A 20,863-nucleotide genomic window follows, 5' to 3' on the forward strand; every position below is an offset into this window, starting at 1 on the left:
TTCCTCCATGCTCCTCCCTTTCCCCCTACCCCTTCCACACCCCCTCCCCCACCCCCTCCCCCTCCCCCATCCCCCTCCCCCATCCCCCTCCCCCTCCCCCCCACTCCTCTCCCCCTCCCCCTCCCCTCCCCCCTCTGTTAAACCCTCTGTCAACCCTCGACTCTGATTCTGCAACTGGACCTGACGGCATCAGCCCACGGGTCCTAAAATCCTGTTCTTCTGCTCTTTCACTCCCTCTCTCTGTTCTCTTCACCCTCTCGTTTGCTCAAGGTCATCTGCCATCTGCTTGGAAATCAGCCAACATCACCGCTTTGCACAAAAAAGGTGCAAAAAGAGATCCTAGCAACTACAAACCAATCAGCCTTCTCCCAATTATCAGCAAAGTCATGGAATCCATCATTCCTTCAGATATGAAATCTTTCCTCTTCTCCAATGACTTGATCTCTGATCATCAATTTGGTTTCAGACCTGGTCACTCTACTCTGGACATGCTGCTTCTGCTTTCTCAACAATGGATGGAGGTCCTCAATGCCAAACAGGAAATTAGAGCTGTCTCCCTTGACATATCACGTGCCTTCGATACGGTCTGCCACCCGGCTCTGCTCACCAAACCCTCGTCCTTTGGTATCCATGGAAATCTCCACGCATGGCTGGCGGACTTCCTCTCTAGTCGGTCAACGTGTGGCCCTGAATGGGTTTCTCTCTTCTCCTTTTCCTGTTCAGGCTGGAGTTCCCCAAGGCAGTGTTCTGGGCCCCGTGCTTTTTCTGGTCTTCATCAATGATCTCTCTGACTCTCTTGAAAATCCTCTCTATCTCTTTGCTGATGACTCTACTCTCTGTTGCTCCATTCCTCATACCTCAGATCGGCAGTCTGCAGCCTCCTCACTCTCTGCAGACCTGGACAAAATCACAGACTGGGCAAACAAGTGGAACATGTCTTTCAATCCTGACAAATCTCACACTCTTACGATGTCTCTCCGAAAAGACCGACTGGACAACCCTCCCATCCACTTTCTGAATAATCCTCTCCAAGAAGTTCTGTCACTCAAGCTTTGGGTCTCACTATCTGCCATGATCTTTCCTGGGAAAACCACATTTCAAATCTGGCCTCCAAAGCCAGTCGCCGACTGGGCATCCTCCGTCGCGCGAAGTCCTTCCTTGGCACACCTGAGCTCCTCACCACATACAAGGCTTTCATCCGCAGCTCAATGGAATACTGCTCTCCCCTCTGGGCTGGTGCTCCTGCCTCACACCTAGCTCGTCTTCACGGTGTTGAAACCAAAGCGTTCAGAATCATTGGAATCTCCCGCGATGAAGCTAACTCCAAGGGCCTTTCACTCACTCACCGCAGGCAGGTTGGTGGTCTTTTCGTCTTCTACCGACTCCTCTCTCTGGGCTCTGTCCCCCAAATATTCCTACAGGTCGCACAAGATCTGCCTGCAACCCTCTTTTGGTTAAACTGCCAAAATCAAGACTCTCTGCTCACCTTCACTCCTTCATTCCACTTTTCTCCCGCCTCTGGAACAAACTCCCTCACTCTCTTCAATCCCACTCCACCCTCCAGGTCTTTAAAACAGTTGTTCACCACCATCTCTTATCTTCCCCCATCGAAAACCTTGATCTTTTCTACCCCCACTAATTTCACCCCAAATCCACTTTTTCGAAATACCAACTTCTGTCCTGGAAGTCCTTGGTGTCCTTGTGTTTTATACTTCTCCCACGCCCCCCCCCCCCCCCATTCCCACGCCTCCTCCCCCCAAGCCCTCTCCCTCCCACACATCTCCCTGCTCTCAAATGTTGTGTTTGTGTGCTTCCCCTTCTCTCCCCATCTTGTCTTCCGCTCCCTCTTTTTATATATTTTGTTTGTCTGGTTGATTTGTTTGTGAAATAAATGTTAGCTCTTTCACGAGCCTCGATTCAGTATACAAAAAAAAAAAAAAAAAAAAAAAATGACCGCCTGCCACATAATGACACAACAATGTACATTGGCCATCTCGAGCACCTTTCCTTCACTGAAACAATAAGATATGTCACCTTCTACAACTTGCAAAACATTTAGAGAAATGAGTGGTTAACTTTGTCCAAAGCACAATTCAGAACATATTCGTCAACTCCACCCGGAAGTGTCACTTTAACAATGCAAGGAGGTCACCAGATATGCTTGATCCCTGCAGGAAATTTTGAGTGTGACTAAAGCAGAAGAGGCATACCTGAACAAAATTCATCACGAGATCTTTAAAGATAGTTTTGTGTGGGAAAGTTAGCTTAAGGTCTCATCTGGTGTCAATTATGCTGCACAAAGATGCACCCCTGCTACCTGGGCAGGAGGTAGAGGTGTGTGACCTTTTCAGAATATAAAAAAGTAAGCAAGTGCCATTAACAATCCATGATCGATTTGATCGGCTAATGGCAGCTTGGACATACCGCAGGTTCATGGAGGAGGTTTACTTGATGGTGACCATTGTCAGAGCGTAATGATCTTTTGTGCACTTGCTGGTGTTGGAAATGGTAAAGATCATCAAAAACCTTTGGGAATAGCAGGGGGGGGGGGGGGGGGGGGGACAGGAAAACAAAAACCACACGTTAACAACAAATAATGATGGAAAACTGGTAAAAAAAACATTTTTTTAAACAAAACAATGCTCTTTGTGAACATGAAAAGTGAAGAAATGTTTTTACAAAGCTCTCGATGAAAATACAAAGTTTCACCTTCAGTGATGTTCATCTAGATTCTAGATGTACCACACAACCCATCACCAATGTATTAGTAAACACCAAAGAATCTGATCAAGACCATCAAGACTAACTCAGGAATAAATGAAGATGAGAGCGGGGTCGATGGCGCGCCATCGCAAATGCCTACTCTTCCCACCTAAAGTAAAGTTGAAAGATGGCAAAACGTTCCACCAGGAATGACTCAATATCACATTTTGAGGTTGTTTTTTTATGGTGAAGGCTCCAGTCACAGACTATATAGTCCTTGTAGTGAAATTATACCAAGGTGAACCCAGGGTGTGCTCGCTACAGAAGGGGCGTCTATAAGACCCGGGACAACCGGGGCGCGCGGACACTCCAGCGGAACTCACTGTGACATAGTCCTGTAGTTTGAATGGTATGTACGCCCCTAAATGCTGCGCTGACTGTCCTCTCTGTTGGACCATTGCTATATTGAATCGACCATTGCTCATAAAATACTCTGATTTTAATGCCTGTTGCATGCATGTATTCTTACAGGATGTACTACAGATCTAAATGATATTAAACCTACCCAGAGGTCAAGTCGTGTCTGAGCTTGATTTTCACGACATTTAATATCATTTAGATCGCCGGAATGGCTGACCACAAGATGATCGTGGTACCGATTCTCGGAGCCGACCCTCAAGCTGAGGGATCAGCATCGGAGTTCACTCACTGGCTCAAAACGCTGGAGAATTACTTTGCTGCTCACGAAACAGAGCCCACCGCAGCGATGAAGCTGTCCGTGTTAGTCGAAGGTCTATCACACCGTTTTCCGGAACATTTCTCGATTTGGGACGTACGCTACGGCTCTAGCCGAGCTGAAGCGCCTCTACGTAAAGACACGGAGCGCTGTGCACAGCCGGCATCAACTCTCTCAGCGGCGACAGCAACCATCTGAATCGATCGATCGCTTCGCGCAGGAGTTGCGCTACCTGTTGGCAGACTGCGTGCAGGACGTCCGGACCCACGAGCAAGTGCAGGACGACTTGCTCCGAGATTCATTCATCTCCGGAATTAATTCTGGAGTCTTGCGGCTCCGGCTCCTGGAGGTCGCGGATCTGACATTTACAGAGGCACTACGGCTGGCACGCGTATACACAGATGCCCGAGAACAATCCACCGCATATGATCACCCACGAGTCATGGCGGGGACCTCGCAACTCGCGCGACCGGAGAGGGCTACCGCCGAGGATACGGAGGAGGACCCGACCACTACGGCCGAGTCTCTGGGAGCTCCTGAAGCAGACTCCGCTTCCGGCCTCACTGCTGCCGCCGCTGCCCGGCCACGGCCTGACCGGTATGCAAAATGTTATTTTTGCGGGAATCGGCAGCACCCTCGCTCTGAATGCCCGGCCCGGGAGGCTACATGCCACCTGTGCTCCACCAAGGGCCATTTTGCAAAGGTCTGCAGGAAGGCCGCTCGGGGCACGCGTCCCCGCGCGACCTTGAATGGGCTCATCGCGGAGCCAACGGATCGAGCGCCGGACGGGGCGCCTCACTCGGCTTTGAAGAGCCGCTCTCCTTCTCGCGGGCCTCTGGCTACACGCCCGACCTTGGTGAGATACACCGGGCCGCCGAAACAAATGGCGCGAACGCGACCGGCCACAGCGCGACCGACCTTGACTGGCGTTCGAACGCCTACTTCAAACAAGTGACATGCTCCTGCTTTGGAAACTCCTCTCGATGTGCGGCAAACGCAGCACGTGACTCGAGCCCCATCTGACGGCGGCTTTTACGAATTACATGCACCCACTTTGGCATATGAATCTGCAGACGGCAGAGATCTTTCTCACGTGACGCGAGCGCCATCTGGCGGCGGCTCTTACGAATTACATGCACCCACTTTGGCATATGAATCTGCAGACGGCAGAGATCTTTCTCACGTGACTCGAGCGCCATCTGGCGGCTGCTCTTACGACCTACACACACCCACTCTGGCAAATGAAACTGCTGATGAGCCAACTGACTTCAATGCTCCTGCTGAGGCCCAACCTGCCGACGCTGCCCGAAGGATTGCAGCCGGCGTGGGATCCACCCGCGAGGCGCAATCTTCTCGCCCGGCCGGTACAATACCTGCCGGGTCTGCCGGCCTTGCGCAGGCCATCATTCCGCTCACGGTCGCGGGCGTTTTTGCGCAAGCTTTGATTGACACGGGGTCCACGGATAGTTTTATTGATCAGCGACTCGTGCATCAACATGGGTGGCCGGTTCTCGGGACAACCCGCCGGATCTTCATGGCCTCTCAGGGACTTCGGTTGAGCACAAAAGGGGCGTGTCGATTGAAACTTGTGATAAAGGGATGCACGTTCCCGGATGTGTATCTCATGGTATTACCTGCTTTATGCGCTGACGTTCTGTTAGGACTTGATTTCCTTAAGCGGCATGGACGTTTGGAAATAGACTTCGGTGGGCCGGACACGCTCGCTGTGTGCGCCCTCGTTCAAATGGACATGGAGCCACTCTCACTGTTCCCCAACCTGACCACTGATTGTACCCCTGTAGCTGTCAAATCGCGGCGCTACTCTCGCGCGGACGCGCAATTCATTGCGGAAGAAACGGCCCTGCTCTTAAAGGACGGTATTATAGAACACAGTAGGTCACCGTGGCGGGCCCAAGTCTTAGTGGTGCGGAGTGAGGCCCACCGCCGGCGCATGGTAATCGACTATTCGCAGACGATTAATCGTTTTACACAGCTAGATGCCTACCCCTTACCGGGGATGGACGCCCTGGTACGCCAGGTGGCCCTGTATTCTGTTTATAGCACTCTCGATCTGCGTAGTGCGTATCATCAAGTCCCCATCTCTAGGGCTGATCGTGTCTTTACAGCCTTTGAATCGGGTCAGCGGTTGTACCAGTTCACGAGACTTCCCTTTGGGGTAACTAACGGAGTCGCTTGTTTTCAGAGGGCTATGGATGACCTCGTTGCGAAAGAGAATTTGACCGATGTCTTTGTCTATCTGGACAATCTTACGGTTTGTGGGTATGACCAGGAGCATCACGACGCTAATCTGAAACGCTTCCTCGGGGTCGCGCGGAAATATCGCCTAACCATGAATGCGGCTAAGTGTCGATACTCTCTACGCACGGTAGACCTTTTGGGGTACACCGTGACCCATGGCTCCGTCTCTCCGGATAAGGAGCGTCTGCGCCCTTTGCTCGATATGGCTCCGCCTAGCGATCGGGCTTCGCTGAAACGCGCTCTAGGGCTGTTCGCCCACTACTCAAAGTGGGTGCAAAATTTCTCCGCGAAGCTCCGCCCCTCGTGGCCTGCGACACTTTCCCCATGGGCCCGGCCGGCCTGGCGGCCTTCGAGGGCCTTAAAGTCGACATCGCTGGCGCCGCTGTCGCAACGATTGACGAGAGTGCCTCTTTCGTTTTGGAGAGTGATGCCTCGGATCATGCGATAGCGGCGACTCTCTCCCAAGGAGGCCGCCCTGTGGCTTTCTTCTCGCGGACTCTCACCTCCGCCGAGCGGAGGCATTCGTCTGTCGAAAAGGAAGCGTACGCGATCGTCGAATCAATTCGGCGATGGCGGCCGTATCTGCTTGGGCGGAGTTTCCAAATCGTCACGGACCAACAGAGTGTTGCGTTTATGTACGACACCTTACATGCTCAGCGCATTAAGAATGAGAAAATCACCCGTTGGCGTATCGAACTCGCCGACTTCTGCTACACCATCAAATACCGCCCGGGGAAGGATAACCTGGTCGCTGACGCCTTATCGAGACCGGCCACTTGCGCGGGGGTTGTAACTTTGGAGGGGCTGCGCACTTTGCACGGCACTATGTGTCATCCCGAGGCAACGCGCTTCGCGCATTTTGTGCGCGAGGGCAATCTGCCGTACTCGATTGAGGACATCCGCCGCATCTGCCGTGATTGCGCGATCTGTGCGGAACTCAAAACGCGTTTTTATAACCCTCCTATGGGGACACTCGTTAGGGCTACTAGACCGTGGGAGCGCTTGGCGATGGACTACAAAGGGCCGCTTCCAATGTCGAGCAACTCTCGCTATCTGCTCACTATCGTCGATGAGTATTCCCGATTCCCCTTTGCTTACACGTGCGGGGATATGTCGGCTGCCACGGTTATTCGGTGCCTGCAGAATTTGTTTTCTATGTTCGGGTATCCGGCCTACGTGCATACCGATCGGGGTGCGGTGTTCCTGTCCCAGGAGGTGAGGGGCTACTTGCTCCAGCATAATGTCGCTTCGAGCTACACCACCCCGTACCGGCCCCAAGCGAATGGGCAGATCGAACGCTTTAATGGGATTATATGGAGGGCCGTCATGCTAAGCCTTCGGACCCTCGGCCGAGGCCTCGATAAATGGGCGTGGTCACTACCTGCCGCTCTAAACTCGATCCGGGCTCTCCTATGTACTGCCACCAACCAGACTCCTCACGAACGACTGTTCCACCACCCTAGAAGCTCCGGCAGTATCCAATCTTTACCCAGCTGGCTCGCTGAACCGGGGCCCGCCTATCTCAAACGAGCGGTTCGCGCTAGCAAGTACGACCCCCTTGTTGACAAGGTGCAGGTCCTCCAGGCTAATCCCGAGCATGCTCGCATGTTAACGGCAGATAGCCGCGAGTCTACTGTCTCCGTACGCCATCTCGCCCCATGTGGGGACGACAGGGATATCGACGAACCCATCTACGAGTCTATGGACTCTACCGAAGCTTCCCCTATGGAACTACCACCGTTACTCCCGTCGTCCCCCACTCCCGTGCCCGAAGGCGCAGGGGCGCCCCCTCCGACTCCCACCTCCGGCGGCTATTCCGACACGGGGGACTCCGGGCTTGGGGACGCCGTGCCCGGTAGATTCCGAACACAAACTGGCAGGGAAGTTCGCCGCCCCGACCGCTACGGGTGGACCGACTGACGTGGATTGACGTGACCCATTCGTTTATTGCTGATGCTTGCTTGCAACCTGCCGAGCGGCAGTATAGTTCTAACGGCGGGGAGAATGTAGTGAAATTATACCAAGGTGAACCCAGGGTGTGCTCGCTACAGAAGGGGCGTCTATAAGACCCGGGACAACCGGGGCGCGCGGACACTCCAGCGGAACTCACTGTGACATAGTCCTGTAGTTTGAATGGTATGTACGCCCCTAAATGCTGCGCTGACTGTCCTCTCTGTTGGACCATTGCTATATTGAATCGACCATTGCTCATGAAATACCCTGATTTTAATGCCTGTTGCATGCATGTATTCTTACAGGATGTACTACAGATCTAAATGATATTAAACCTACCCAGAGGTCAAGTCGTGTCTGAGCTTGATTTTCACGACAGTCCTTATCGAGACATGGCCTTAAATAAAAGAGCTGCATAAAGAGAGGTAAAAGAGAGAGAGAGAGAATGTAAAGAAAAGTGAGGAGTGAAAATGAGTAAGAATAATATATGATGAATAGTGTATGATGAATAGTGTATGATGAATAGTGTATGATGAATAGTGTATGAAGAATAGTGTATGAAGAATAGTGTATGAAGAATAGTGTATGAAGAATAGTGTATGAAGAATAGTGTATGAAGAATAGTGTATGACGAATAGTGTATGACGAATAGTGTATGACGAATAGTGTATGACGAATAGTGTATGACGAATAGTGTATGACGAATAGTGTATGACGAATAGTGTATGACGAATAGTGTATGACGAATAGTGTATGACGAATAGTGTATGACGAAAAGTGTATGACGAATAGTGTATGACGAATAGTGTATGACGAATAGTGCATGACGAATAGTGCATGACGAATAGTGCATGACGAATAGTGCATGACGAATAGTGCATGACGAATAGTGTATGACGAATAGTGTATGACGAATAGTGTATGACGAATAGTGCATGACGAATAGTGCATGACGAATAGTGCATGACGAATAGTGCATGACGAATAGTGCATGACGAATAGTGCATGACGAATAGTGCATGACGAATAGTGTATGACGAATAGTGTATGACGAAAAGTGTATGACGAAAAGTGTATGACGAAAAGTGTATGACGAAAAGTGTATGACGAATAGTGTATGACGAATAGTGTATGACGAATAGTGTATGACGAATAGTGTATGACGAATAGTGCATGACGAATAGTGCATGACGAATAGTGCATGACGAATAGTGTATGACGAATAGTGTATGACGAAAAGTGCATGACGAATAGTGTATGACGAAAAGTGTATGACGAATAGTGTATGACGAATAGTGTATGACGAATAGTGTATGACGAATAGTGTATGACGAATAGTGTATGACGAATAGTGTATGACGAATAGTGTATGACGAATAGTGTATGACGAAAAGTGCATGACGAATTGTGCATGACGAATAGTGCATGACCAATAGTGTATGACGAATAGTGTATGACGAATAGTGTATGATGAATAATGCATGATGAATACTGTATGATGAATACTGTATGATGAAAAGTGTATGATGAATAGTGTATGATGAAAAGTGTATGACGAAAAGTGTATGACGAATAGTGTATGACGAATAGTGTATGACGAATAGTGTATGACGAATTGTGCATGACGAATAGTGCATGACCAATAGTGTATGACGAAAAGTGTATGACGAAAAGTGCATGACGAATAGTGTATGACGAAAAGTGCATGACGAATTGTGCATGACGAATAGTGTATGACAAATAGTGTATGATGAATAATGCATGATGAATACTGTATGATGAATACTGTATGATGAAAAGTGTATGATGAATAGTGTATGACGAATGGTGTATGACGAATAGTGTATGATGAATAGTGTATGATGAATAGTGTATGATGAACAAAGTATGATGAATAGTGTATGATGAACAACGTATGATGAATAGTGTATGATGAAAAGTGTATGATGTTTGTTTGTGAGAAAGAGAGATTGAAGCTAGGCCGGTAGATATAGTTGGAGTGAAACAGAAAGTAAGACCAGCAATCCTGACACAGAGAGTGTAAGATGGTTCCGGGCACCACTTTAACGCTCCTCAGTCAGAACGGTAGTACTCCCCTGAGCGGTTGCTGTCTGCAACCTACTCCCTAAAAATTAAAATATTAAATGAATAAAATAAAAATGTTTTTTAAAATCTTCTGTTTTGACCCCTGTGACGCTAAGCCTCGAACCCATGGGGTATGAACTCGAGGTCAAATTTTAAAAAATCATTACTTATTTCATGTGTCCCCCAATGTTGATTGCATATACACAGTTTCAGTCAAAATGCTTTAAAATGTGCCCGTAATGTCATTTTTTACCCTGCCTCAGGTCCCAATGGGGCAGCACCAAAAATGATACCGCTCTCGCACATTTTGCCCATGTGGTGATCACTGATCAAAACTAGAACGCCACTCAGTAGAGCGCATACTCCCGCCGTGGGTTTAGTTGGAATAATACGTTTTGTTTAACATCCCCTCTCCCCAAAACAATAAATGAAAAAGAAAGTAGGCCCTAACTGTCAGAGAATTTATTTTGATATATCTCGGAATTAGAGGAGAAAAACATCATTTAAGAATAAGAATAAAAACTTTAATGCAGTAAAACAGAAAAAAATCTTTCCCAAAAAAATTTCCAAAAATTATTCCTGGATCCGGAATAATATCCTGAGCTTCACCAAAAACTAATCAATTCTTCCTTATCCCTAGGGCAATCATCCCACCAACTTTCATCCAAATCCGTTCAGAACTTTTCCAGATATCTTGTTCACAAACACACGGACACACAAACATACGAACACACAAACACACGGACAGACACGATCGAATGCGTTTCTCCCTTGCGGGAGTAATAAACCTGAAAGTCGCAGAGCCAGAACCAGAATTATTTATTTGGTCTGGGAAGCCCATGCGAGGTTTCTTCTTCTTCAGCTTCTCACAACCCTGGGTGAATATGCGATCTTTTATTTAAAAGTTGGAATTTTGCCAAATCTGTTTTATTCGTTTGTTAATATACCTCAGCCATTGACAAATCTGGAACTAAGACTTCATAAGTTCATCAAATACTGACACCGAGAATGACATTCGCTGAGCTAAATGTTGATATCTCTTCTGAGGTTAAAATAAAAAATAAAAAACTGTTTTAAAGCATTATACATATCAAACGATACATTTTATGAAACGGGGAAACCTAATACACACTTTGGTGGTTTTAAAATGACAGAATATGTCTTTATTAGAAAAAAATAAAATGAACATTGAAGACGACGCTGCTAAAAAAAATACACCGCTCTAACGCATAACCACGAGTTTAAACTACATTTACAACAAATATGAAAACTATTTTCATATCACAATGTTAAATATAGAATATATAGAAGATAATGTTAAGAAAAAATGAGCCCTATCTTCCAATGGTAAAAAAAAATCGTTCAAAAAATTCCTGGGTCAGGAATAATATCCTGATCTTCACCAAAAACTAATCAATTCTTCCTTATCCCAAGGGCAATCACCCCACCAACTTTCATCCAAATCCGTTCAGAACTTTTCCAGATATCTTGTTCACGAACACACACACACACACACACACACACACACACACACACACACACACACGAGTGAATGCATTACTCCCTGGCGGGAGTAACTACCACATTTTGTGAATTTCTGCACAACCGTTTAGGAGATAACATGACGGACAGACAGACGGACGAGTCGATTACAATTTCCTGCAAACATACACTTTTTTAGAATGTCGGGATAAATACTGGAATACTTACATCCGCACGTACCACAAACCGACATGAACATGTCAGCCTGACACAAACAGCACAACTGGCTCCATTCAAAGAGAACTTTGACCTTGTTATCAGTGCATTCTTCACTGGAAATGGTTGGTTTGGTAGGAGGAAAGTTATTTTGAGATTCATCCAGACACTGCACACTAAAATACCGAATGTTTTTCCATTACAAAACTAGAAAATTTAAATGACCAACAATAAAACAATTGGTGGGAAAATATCTGAAAAAGAAGGAAGACAATAGGCTGTTTTAACCCATCTTTCAAGAATCAGGTGATGACCTGACGTTCGACTGAAGGTGATTTGGGTGGGAATTTTAATTTGACAGTGCCAATAATAATTCACCTACTCTTCACGAAAGACACTGTTGTATCGTTCACATCCGCCAATGACCAGTGCTGGAAGGTACAGCCACGTGAAAAAGTAAGTACACCCCATGTAAAGTTTTGACTTTTTCAACATATTTCAACATACAGCTATTTGATCTTCATTTCAACAATATTGATAGATAAAGATGATATAATATAACAAATATCATGAAACATTTACATTTTGTAGTCCATTGTATAATTTAAATAAACATAAATGCAAATTTCGCATGTGGAAAAAGTAAGTACACGCTTGGCTCTAATAGGTGGTATTGCCCCCTTTGGCAGAAACAACCTCAAGTAGGCATTTCTTATAACTGTCTACCAGTCTCTGACATCGACTGGGAGAAATTTTTGCCCACTCCTCCATGCAGAATTATTTCAGCTGTGCGATGTTTGAGGGGTTTCTTGCATGCACAGTGTTGTGAGAATCAATCAAGTCCACAACTTTGTCCCATAGGTAGGTTTAATAACAATCAGATCTCTGGCATCATCCTGTAAAATACAATCATGCAATATATGTATCGGGATCTTGGCATCATATAGAAAGGATCGATATCAGTCAATGCAAGCAAGCCTAGAATATGAGCAGGTACATACCATCCAAGTCTACATGTCTTAGTATAATGTCGCAGGAGTGGCCCAGAGTCGCGGACGTCCGAGGTCTTATAGACGCCTCTCAGCGGTTTAAGTGAGCATCACACCTGGGTTCAACTTTGATACATTTTCACTACATTCTCCCCGCCGGCTGCCGCTAGGCAGGAATCAAGCGTGCGTCAGCATTAATTGATTGGGGATGTCATTCCATGTCAGTCGGTCCCATCCGTAGCGGTCAGGGTGGCGAATTACCCTGCCAGCACGAGTCTGGAAACTACCGGGTATGACATCCCCAAGCCCGGAGTCCCCTGCATCGGAGTAGCCGCTGGAGGCAGGTGTCGGAGGGGGCACCTCAGTGCCTTCAGGCAGGGGTGTATCTGGCGAAGGGAGGGACGGCAGATGCTCCATAGGGGAAGCTTCAGGAGAGTCCATAGACTCGTAGATCGGTTCGTCGATATCCCTATAAGGGTCGATGACCCCACAAGGGGCGAGATGGCGTACGGAGACAGTGGACTCACGTCCATCTGCCATCATCACACGAGCATGCTCAGGATTAGCCTGGAGTACCTGTACCTTATCCACTAAGGGATCGTACTTGCTTGTGCGAACCGCACGTTTGAGATAGGCCGGCCCCGGCTCAGCGAGCCAACTGGGTAAAGATCGGATACTACCCGAGCTCCTAGGGTGGTGGAACAGTCTTTCGTGAGGAGTCTGGTTGGTGGCCGTACATAGTAGAGCCCTGATCGAGTTCAGCGCCGCAGGTAGCGACCAAGCCCATTTATCTAGGCCCTGGCCGAGGGTCCTGAGGCTTAGCATGACGGCCCTCCATATAATCCCATTGAAGCGTTCGACCTGCCCATTCGCCTGAGGTCTGTACGGAGTGGTGTAACTCGAAGTGACATTATTTTGGAGCAAGAAACACCTCACTTCCTGGGACAGGAACACCGCACCCCGATCGGTGTGCACGTAGGCCGGATACCCAAACATAGAAAACAAATTCTGCAGGCACCGTATGACTGTGGCAGCCGTCATATCCGCGCATGTATAAGCGAAAGGGAATTGCGAGTACTCATCAACGACAGTGAGCAGCTAACGAGAGTTACTCGACACCGGCAGCGGTCCTTTGAAATCCATCGCCAATCTCCCCCACGGTCTAGTAGCCCTAACCAGCATCCCCATGGGAGGGTTGTAAAAACGCGGTTTGAGTTCCGCACATACAGCGCAGTCGCGGCAGACCCGGCGAATGTCCTCAACCGAGTACGGCAGATTACCACGACGCACAAAATGAGCGAAACGCGTCACCCCAGGATCCACTAAGGGATCGTACTTGCTTGTGCGAACCGCACGTTTGAGATAGGCTGGCAAACCGCACGTTTGAGATAGGCCGTTTGAGGTAGGCAAACCGTAAGGCGGCATAGTGTCGTGCAAAGCGCGCAGACCCTCCAAAGTTATGATACCCCCGCACGTAGCCGGCCTCGATAAGGCGTCGGCGACCAGGTTATCCTTCCCCGGGCGATATTTGATGGTGTAGCAGAAGTCGGCGAGTTCGATACGCCAGCGAGTGATTTTCTCATTCTTAATGCGTCGAGCATGTAAGGTGTCGTACATGAACGCCACGCTTTGTTGGTCCGTGATGATTTGGAAGCATCGCCCGAGCAAGTACGGTCGCCATCGCCGAATCGACTCGACGATCGTGTACGCTGCCTTTTCGACAGACGAATGCCTCCGCTCAGTGGAGGTGAGAATCCGCGAAAAGAAAGCCACAGGGCGCCCCCCCTGGGAGAGAGTCGCCGCTATCGCATGATCCGAGGCATCACTTTCTAAGACGAAAGATTTGCTCTCGTCGATCGTCGCCACAGCGGCACCAGCGATGTCGGACTTAAGGCCCCTAAAGGCAGCCAAGGCGGCTGGGCTCATGGGGAACGTGTCGCAGGCCACAAGGGGGCGGAGCTTCGTGGAGAAATTTTGCACCCACTTAGAATAATGGGCGAACAGCCCGAGAGCATGCTTCAGCGAAGCTCGATCGCAGGGCGGAGCCATATCGAGCAAAGGTCGCAGACGCTCCTTATCTGGAGCAACAGAGCCGTGGGTCACGGTGTACCCCAGAAGATCTATTGTGCGCAGGGAGTAACGACACTTAGCCTCATTCATGGTTAGGCGATACCTCTGTGCGACCTCGAGGAAGCGCTTCAGATTAGCATCATGATGCCCCTGGTCATGCCCACAAACCGTAAGATTGTCCAGATATACAAAGACATCTGTCAAGTTCTCCTTAATGAGGTCGTCCATAGCCCTCTGAAAACAGGGGACCCCGTTCGTCACCCCAAAAGGTAGTCGGGTGAACTGGTATAACCTTTGACCCGATTCAAAGGCGGTATAGATGCGATCGGCCCTAGAGATGGAGATCTAATGATACGCACGACGTAGATCGAGAGTGCTATAGACTGTGTACTGGGCCACCTGTCGAACCAGTGCGTCCATCCCCGGTAGGGGGTAGGCATCCAGCTGTGTAAAGCGATTAATCGTTTGTGAATAGTCGATTACCATGCGTCTGCGATGCACTTCACTTCGCACCACTAAGACCTGGGCCCGCCACGGCGACCGGCTAGGTTCTATGATACCTTCCTTTAAGAGCTGGGCCGTTTCCTCCGCAATGAATTGCGCGTCTGCTCATGAGTAGCGCCGTGATTTTACCGCTACAGGTGTGCAGTCAGTGGTCATGTTGGGGAAGTGCGAAAGAGGCTCAATTTCCATTCCTGCGAGTGCACACACAGCAAGGGTGTCAGTCCCACCAAATTGCATTTCCAAACGTCCATGTTGCTTCAGAAAATCATGTCCTAACAGAATGTCAGCACATAAAGCAGGTAAGACCATGAAATGTACATCTGGAAACATGCGTCCCTTTATCACAAGCTTCAATCGACATTCTCCTTTTGTGATGAGCCTAAGCCCTTGGGAGGCCATAAAGATCCGTCGTGTTTTCCCAACGACCGGCCATCCATGTTTTCGCACCAGTCGATGATCAATAAAACTATCCGTGGACCCCGTATCGATTAAAGCCCGCGCAAAAATGCCTTCGATCATAAGTGGAATAATGGCCTGAGCAAGGCCGGGAGGTCCGGCAGGTATTGAGCCATCCGAGCGAGCTAATCGCGCCTCGCGTGTAGATCCAACGCCGGCTACAGTTTTCCGGTCGTTCGAGCAGCCTCCGGAGGGCGCTCGTGTCAAGCGCATAGTTTGCCGTGCCAAAGCAGGAGCTTGTAGTTCGTACGAGCAGCCAGCGGATGGCGCTCGTGTCACGCGAGAAGGGTCGAAGCCAACTGTAGTTTCACGTGATGAAGCAAGAGCTTGTAGTTTGTATGGGCAGCCTTCGGATGGCGCTCGTGTCACGCGGTGAGTCTCAAAGCCATCATGAGACGTTCGGATACCAGTCAAGGATGGTCGCTCCGCGTTCGGTCGTGTTAGCGCCACTTGTTTTGGCGGCCCGATGTATCTCACCAAGGTCGAGTGCGCAGCCAGGGGCCCACGAGGAGGAGCGCCGCTCATCAAAGCCGGGTGAGGCGCCCCGCTCTGTGCTCGGCCCGTTGGCTCGGCGATAAGCCCATTCAAGGTCGCGCGAGTTTGTGTGCCCCGCGCAGTCTTTCGACAAACTTTTGCAAAATGTCCTTTTGTCGAACACAAATGGCATATCGCTTCCCGAGCCGGACACGCAGACCTGGGATGTTGTCGATTCCCGCAGAAGTAACACATAGCGTTTCGTACAGGCTTTGGTCTAGCTGCCGCAGCTGCCACCAAGCCTGAATTCGGGTCCTCCTCGGGATCGGCCAGAGGTTCCACTAGTGTGGTCGAGTCCGCTCCCGTCTCCTCGGCGGTAGCTCTCTCCGGGCGCGCGTGTTGAGAAGTCCCCGCAACGACCCGTGTGTGGTCATAGGCGTTAGATTGCTCCCGGGCCTCAGCGTATACGTGTGCCAGCCGTAGAGCTTCCGTGAACGTCAGGTCCGCTGTCTCCAAAAGTCTTAGTCTGAGAGTCGAAAAGCTGATCCCAGAGACAAAAGAATCTCGGACAAGATCATCCTGGACTTGCTCATGAGTGCGTACCTCTTGAGTACTGTCTGCAAGTAGACGTCGCAGCTCTTGGGCGAAGTGATCTATCGACTCAGCGGGCTGTTGACACCGCGTTGCGAGCAGATGCCTGGAATACACCACACTCCGTTTCTTAATGTAAATTCGTTTTAGCTCTGTCACAGCGGCATTCCGGGCTTTGAACTGATTATCCAGTGTCTTGAGCCAATGCGTTAGCTCCGAGCCCGAATCCACTGCTTGAGGGTCGGCGCCGAATGTCGGTACCTGGATCATCTTGTGTCCCGCCATTTCCACCTCTTGTCCTCGAGTGGACGGCAAGACTGATTGTTATTAAGTGTTGTGAGAATCAATCAAGTCCACAACTTTGTCCCATAGGTAGGTTTAATAACAATCAGATCTCTGGCATCATCCTGTAAAATACAATCATGCAATATATGTATCAGGATCTTGGCATCATATAGAAAGGATCGATATCAATCAATGCAAGCAAGCCTAGAATATGAGCGGGTACATACCATCCAAGTCTACATGTCTTAGTATAATGTCGCAGGAGTGGCCCAGAGTCGCAGACGTCCGAGGTCTTATAGACGCCTCTCAGAGGTTTAAGTGAGCATCACACCTGGGTTCAACTTTGATATATTTTCACTACACACAGCTCGTTTCAAATCCCCCCACAACATCTCGATGGGATTTAGATCCGGGCTTTGACTTGGCCATTCCAGAACCCTCCATTTCTTTCTTTTCAGCCATTCCTTGGTGGATTTACTGGTATGTTTAGGGTCATTGTCATGTTGCAAGGTCCACCTTCGGTTGAGCTTCAACTTTCCGACAGATGGCCTCACATTATCCTCAAGCACCCTCTGGTACAATGAAGAATTCATAGTGGATTATATGATGGTGAGCTGCACAGACCCTGATGCAGCAAAGCTGCCCCAAACCATAATATTTCCACCACCATGCTTTACAGTTGGTATCAGGTTCTTGTGGTCAAATGCTGTCTTTAGTTTTCGCCAAACACGTCTTCTGGTACTGTGGCCAAATAGCTCTACCTTTGACTCATCTGTTCAGAGCACATTGTTCCAGAAGTGCTGGTCTTTGCATCGGTGTTCATTGGCAAACTTTAGTCTTGCCCTAATGTTCTTTCTGGACAGCAAAGGTCTCCTCCTGGCACACCTCCCATGTAGATCAAAATTTGTGCAGCCTCTTTCTAATGGTAGACTCGTGCACTTTGACATCAACAGTGGCAAGAGCTACCTGTACGTCCCGTGATGACATTCTGTGGTTCTTGGAGACTTCTTTCAGCATCTTGCGGTCTGCTCTCAGGCTGAACTTGCTGGGGCGGCCTGGCCTGAACAAGTTGGCAGTTGTTTGGAATCTTCTCCACTTGTAGATGATCTTCCGGACAGTCGAATGATTGATTTCAAATTGTTTGGAGATCTTTTTAAATCCCTTCCCAGACTTGTAGGCATCTACAACCTTCTTTCTGAAGGCCTCAGAGAGCTCTTTTGATCGAGGCGTGGTGACGCCGCACACTTCAACAACAAAGAGCAAACCAAACTAAATGTCTGAGGTTTAAATAAGACAGGTTCCTCCAAGATCCTCTCCAACGATGTTCTAATCATTTGCACCTGAGCTGGTGCACCTGATTCTAATTTTAGGTATTTGAAGTAGTGATAAATGTAGGGGTGTACTTACTTTTTCCACATGCGAAATTTACATTTATGTTTATTTAAATTATACAATGGACTACAAAATGTAAATGTTTCATGATATTTGTTATATTATATCACCTTTATCTATCAATATTGTTGAAATGAAGATCAAATAGCTGTATGTTGAAATATGTTGAAAAAGTCAAAACTTTACATGGGGTGTACTTACTTTTTCACGTGACTGTAGATCCTCCACCTTAACATCCTTCCGATGGACGAGGCAAGCATTGATGGATGCCGCCATAAAAGTGAAACACCAGGGTGACAGTTTATAGCTAAGTCAGGATTCAAACCCAGGCTAGACAACTCAAAAGGTAGTGTGCATACTTGTCAGCACAAAAAAAAAAAAAGTACAATAAAACACAGAGTAGTTCACGGATGATATTTTGGACATTTTGAACATTTACATTTTGTTATCTGAACATCTATCAGACAGACCCCTATTGAGGTGCGAGACCCTCCTCAAATCGCCAACATCTAGGATGAATGTGTTTGGGACAGCAGAAATGGTTTCATCCCATGTAGGTAGTTCAAGGTACATTTTCAGTAAGGATATTGCTGTAAGGCCAGGTGACAGGCAATAAAAGGTAAAGTGGAACCTGTACATTGTCTATGGAGCTTAATGTTCCTTTTCAGAAACAACAGGGATGCCTCCACAGCTCCTAATCGTGCTCAAGCTTTTGCAAAATTGCATTCCGAACATCAGTTTTTAAAGAAGCCTCAGAGTTGTTGTTCAGTTGTTCATTGGGTTGAAACTAGCTGACGTTATTACCATTCCTCTCTCTCTTCCTCAATCCCTTTCACCCCGATTTAGGATCTGAGAAAAAGCCAATTGTACGGGGAGTGAGAGACAGAGTGAGAGCGAGAGAGTGCGAGAGTGAGAGTGAGAGTGAGAGAGTGCGAGAGTGAGAGTGAGAGTGAGAGTGAGAGTGAGAGTGAGAGTGAGAGACAGAGTGAGAGTGAGGGAGTGAGAGTGAGAGTGAGAGTGAGAGAGAGAGAGAGAGAGAGAGAGAGAGACTGAAAAAGCATGCGCACACAAACACCCACATATGGAGAAAGCAGGCAACAACTTACACACACACACACACACACACACACACAGACACACACACACACACACACACGTGGAGATGGCAGGCAACAACTTACACACAAACACACATATGTGAAGATAGCAGGCAACAACTTACACACAAACACACAAATGTGAAGATAGCAGGCAACAACTTACACACAAACACACAAATGTGAAGATAGCAGGCAACAACTTACACACAAACACACATATGTGAAGATAGCAGGCAACAACTTACACACAAACACACAAATGTGAAGATAGCAGGCAACAACTTACACACAAGCACACATATGTGAAGATAGCAGGCAACAACTTACACACAAACACCCATATGTGAAGATAGCAGGCAACAACTTACACACAAACACACAAATGTGAAGATAGCAGGCAACACCTTACACACAAACACCCATATGTGAAGATAGCAGGCAACAACTTACACACAAAGACCCATATGTGAAGATAGCAGGCAACAACTTACACACCAGCACACACACACACACACACACACACACACACACACACACACACACACACACACACACACACACACACACACACACACACACACACACACACACGTGGAGATAGCAGGCAACAACTTACACACAAACACACATATATGAAGATAGCAGGCAACAACTTACACACAAGCACACACACACACACACACACACACATACACACATTTGTGGAGATAGCAGGCAACAACTTACACACAAGCACACACTTGTGGAGATAGCAGGCAACAACTTACACACAAGCACACACACACACACACACACACACACACACACACACGTGGAGATGGCAGGCAACAACTTACACACAAACACCCATATGTGAAGATAGCAGGCAACAACTTACACACAAACACACACACACACACACACACACACGTGGAGATGGCAGGCAACAACTTACACACAAGCACACACACACACACACACACACACACACACACACACACACACATGGAGATGGCAGGCAACAACTTACACACAAGCACACACACACACACACACACACACACACACGTGGAGATGGCAGGCAATAACTTACACACAAACACACATATGTGAAGATAGCAGGCAACAACTTACACACAAACACACATATGTGAAGATAGCAGGCAACAACTTACACACAAGCACACACACACACACTTGTGGAGATAGCAGGCAACAACTTACACACAAACACACATATGTGAAGATAGCAGGCAACAACTTACACACAAACACACATATGTGAAGATAGCAGGCAACAACTTACACACAAGCACACACACACACACTTGTGGAGATAGCAGGCAATAACTTACACACAAGCACCCATATGTGAAGATAGCAGGCAACAACTTACACACAAACACACATATGTGAAGATAGCAGGCAACAACTTACACACAAGCACACACACACACACTTGTGGAGATAGCAGGCAATAACTTACACACAAGCACCCATATGTGAAGATAGCAGGCAACAACTTACACACAAACACACATATGTGAAGATAGCAGGCAACAACTTACACACAAACACACATATGTGAA

General features: G+C 48.1%; 2 protein-coding genes across 6 annotated transcripts in view; one reads left to right on the forward strand and one right to left on the reverse strand.

The window, feature by feature from the left end:
- The window catches only part of LOC137421260 (GMP reductase 1-like), a 905,715-nt gene that overhangs the window by 362,981 nt on the left and 521,871 nt on the right, over window positions 1-20,863 (forward strand). The gene's annotated exons all lie outside the window — the stretch shown is intronic.
- The window catches only part of LOC137421265 (furin), a 141,862-nt gene that overhangs the window by 118,284 nt on the left and 2,715 nt on the right, over window positions 1-20,863 (reverse strand). For all 4 annotated transcript variants that reach the window (XM_078771639.1, XM_078771641.1, XM_078771642.1 and 1 more), the window contains exon 2: window positions 2,425-2,526. In XM_078771639.1, the coding sequence (XP_078627765.1) occupies window positions 2,425-2,526 (102 nt within the window). The remainder of the gene's footprint in view (window positions 1-2,424; window positions 2,527-20,863) is intronic.

Source organism: Myxine glutinosa, chromosome 2 (assembly GCF_964187855.1).
Source record: "Myxine glutinosa chromosome 2, kmMyxGlut1.1, whole genome shotgun sequence".
NCBI classification, from domain to species: domain Eukaryota; kingdom Metazoa; phylum Chordata; class Myxini; order Myxiniformes; family Myxinidae; genus Myxine; species Myxine glutinosa.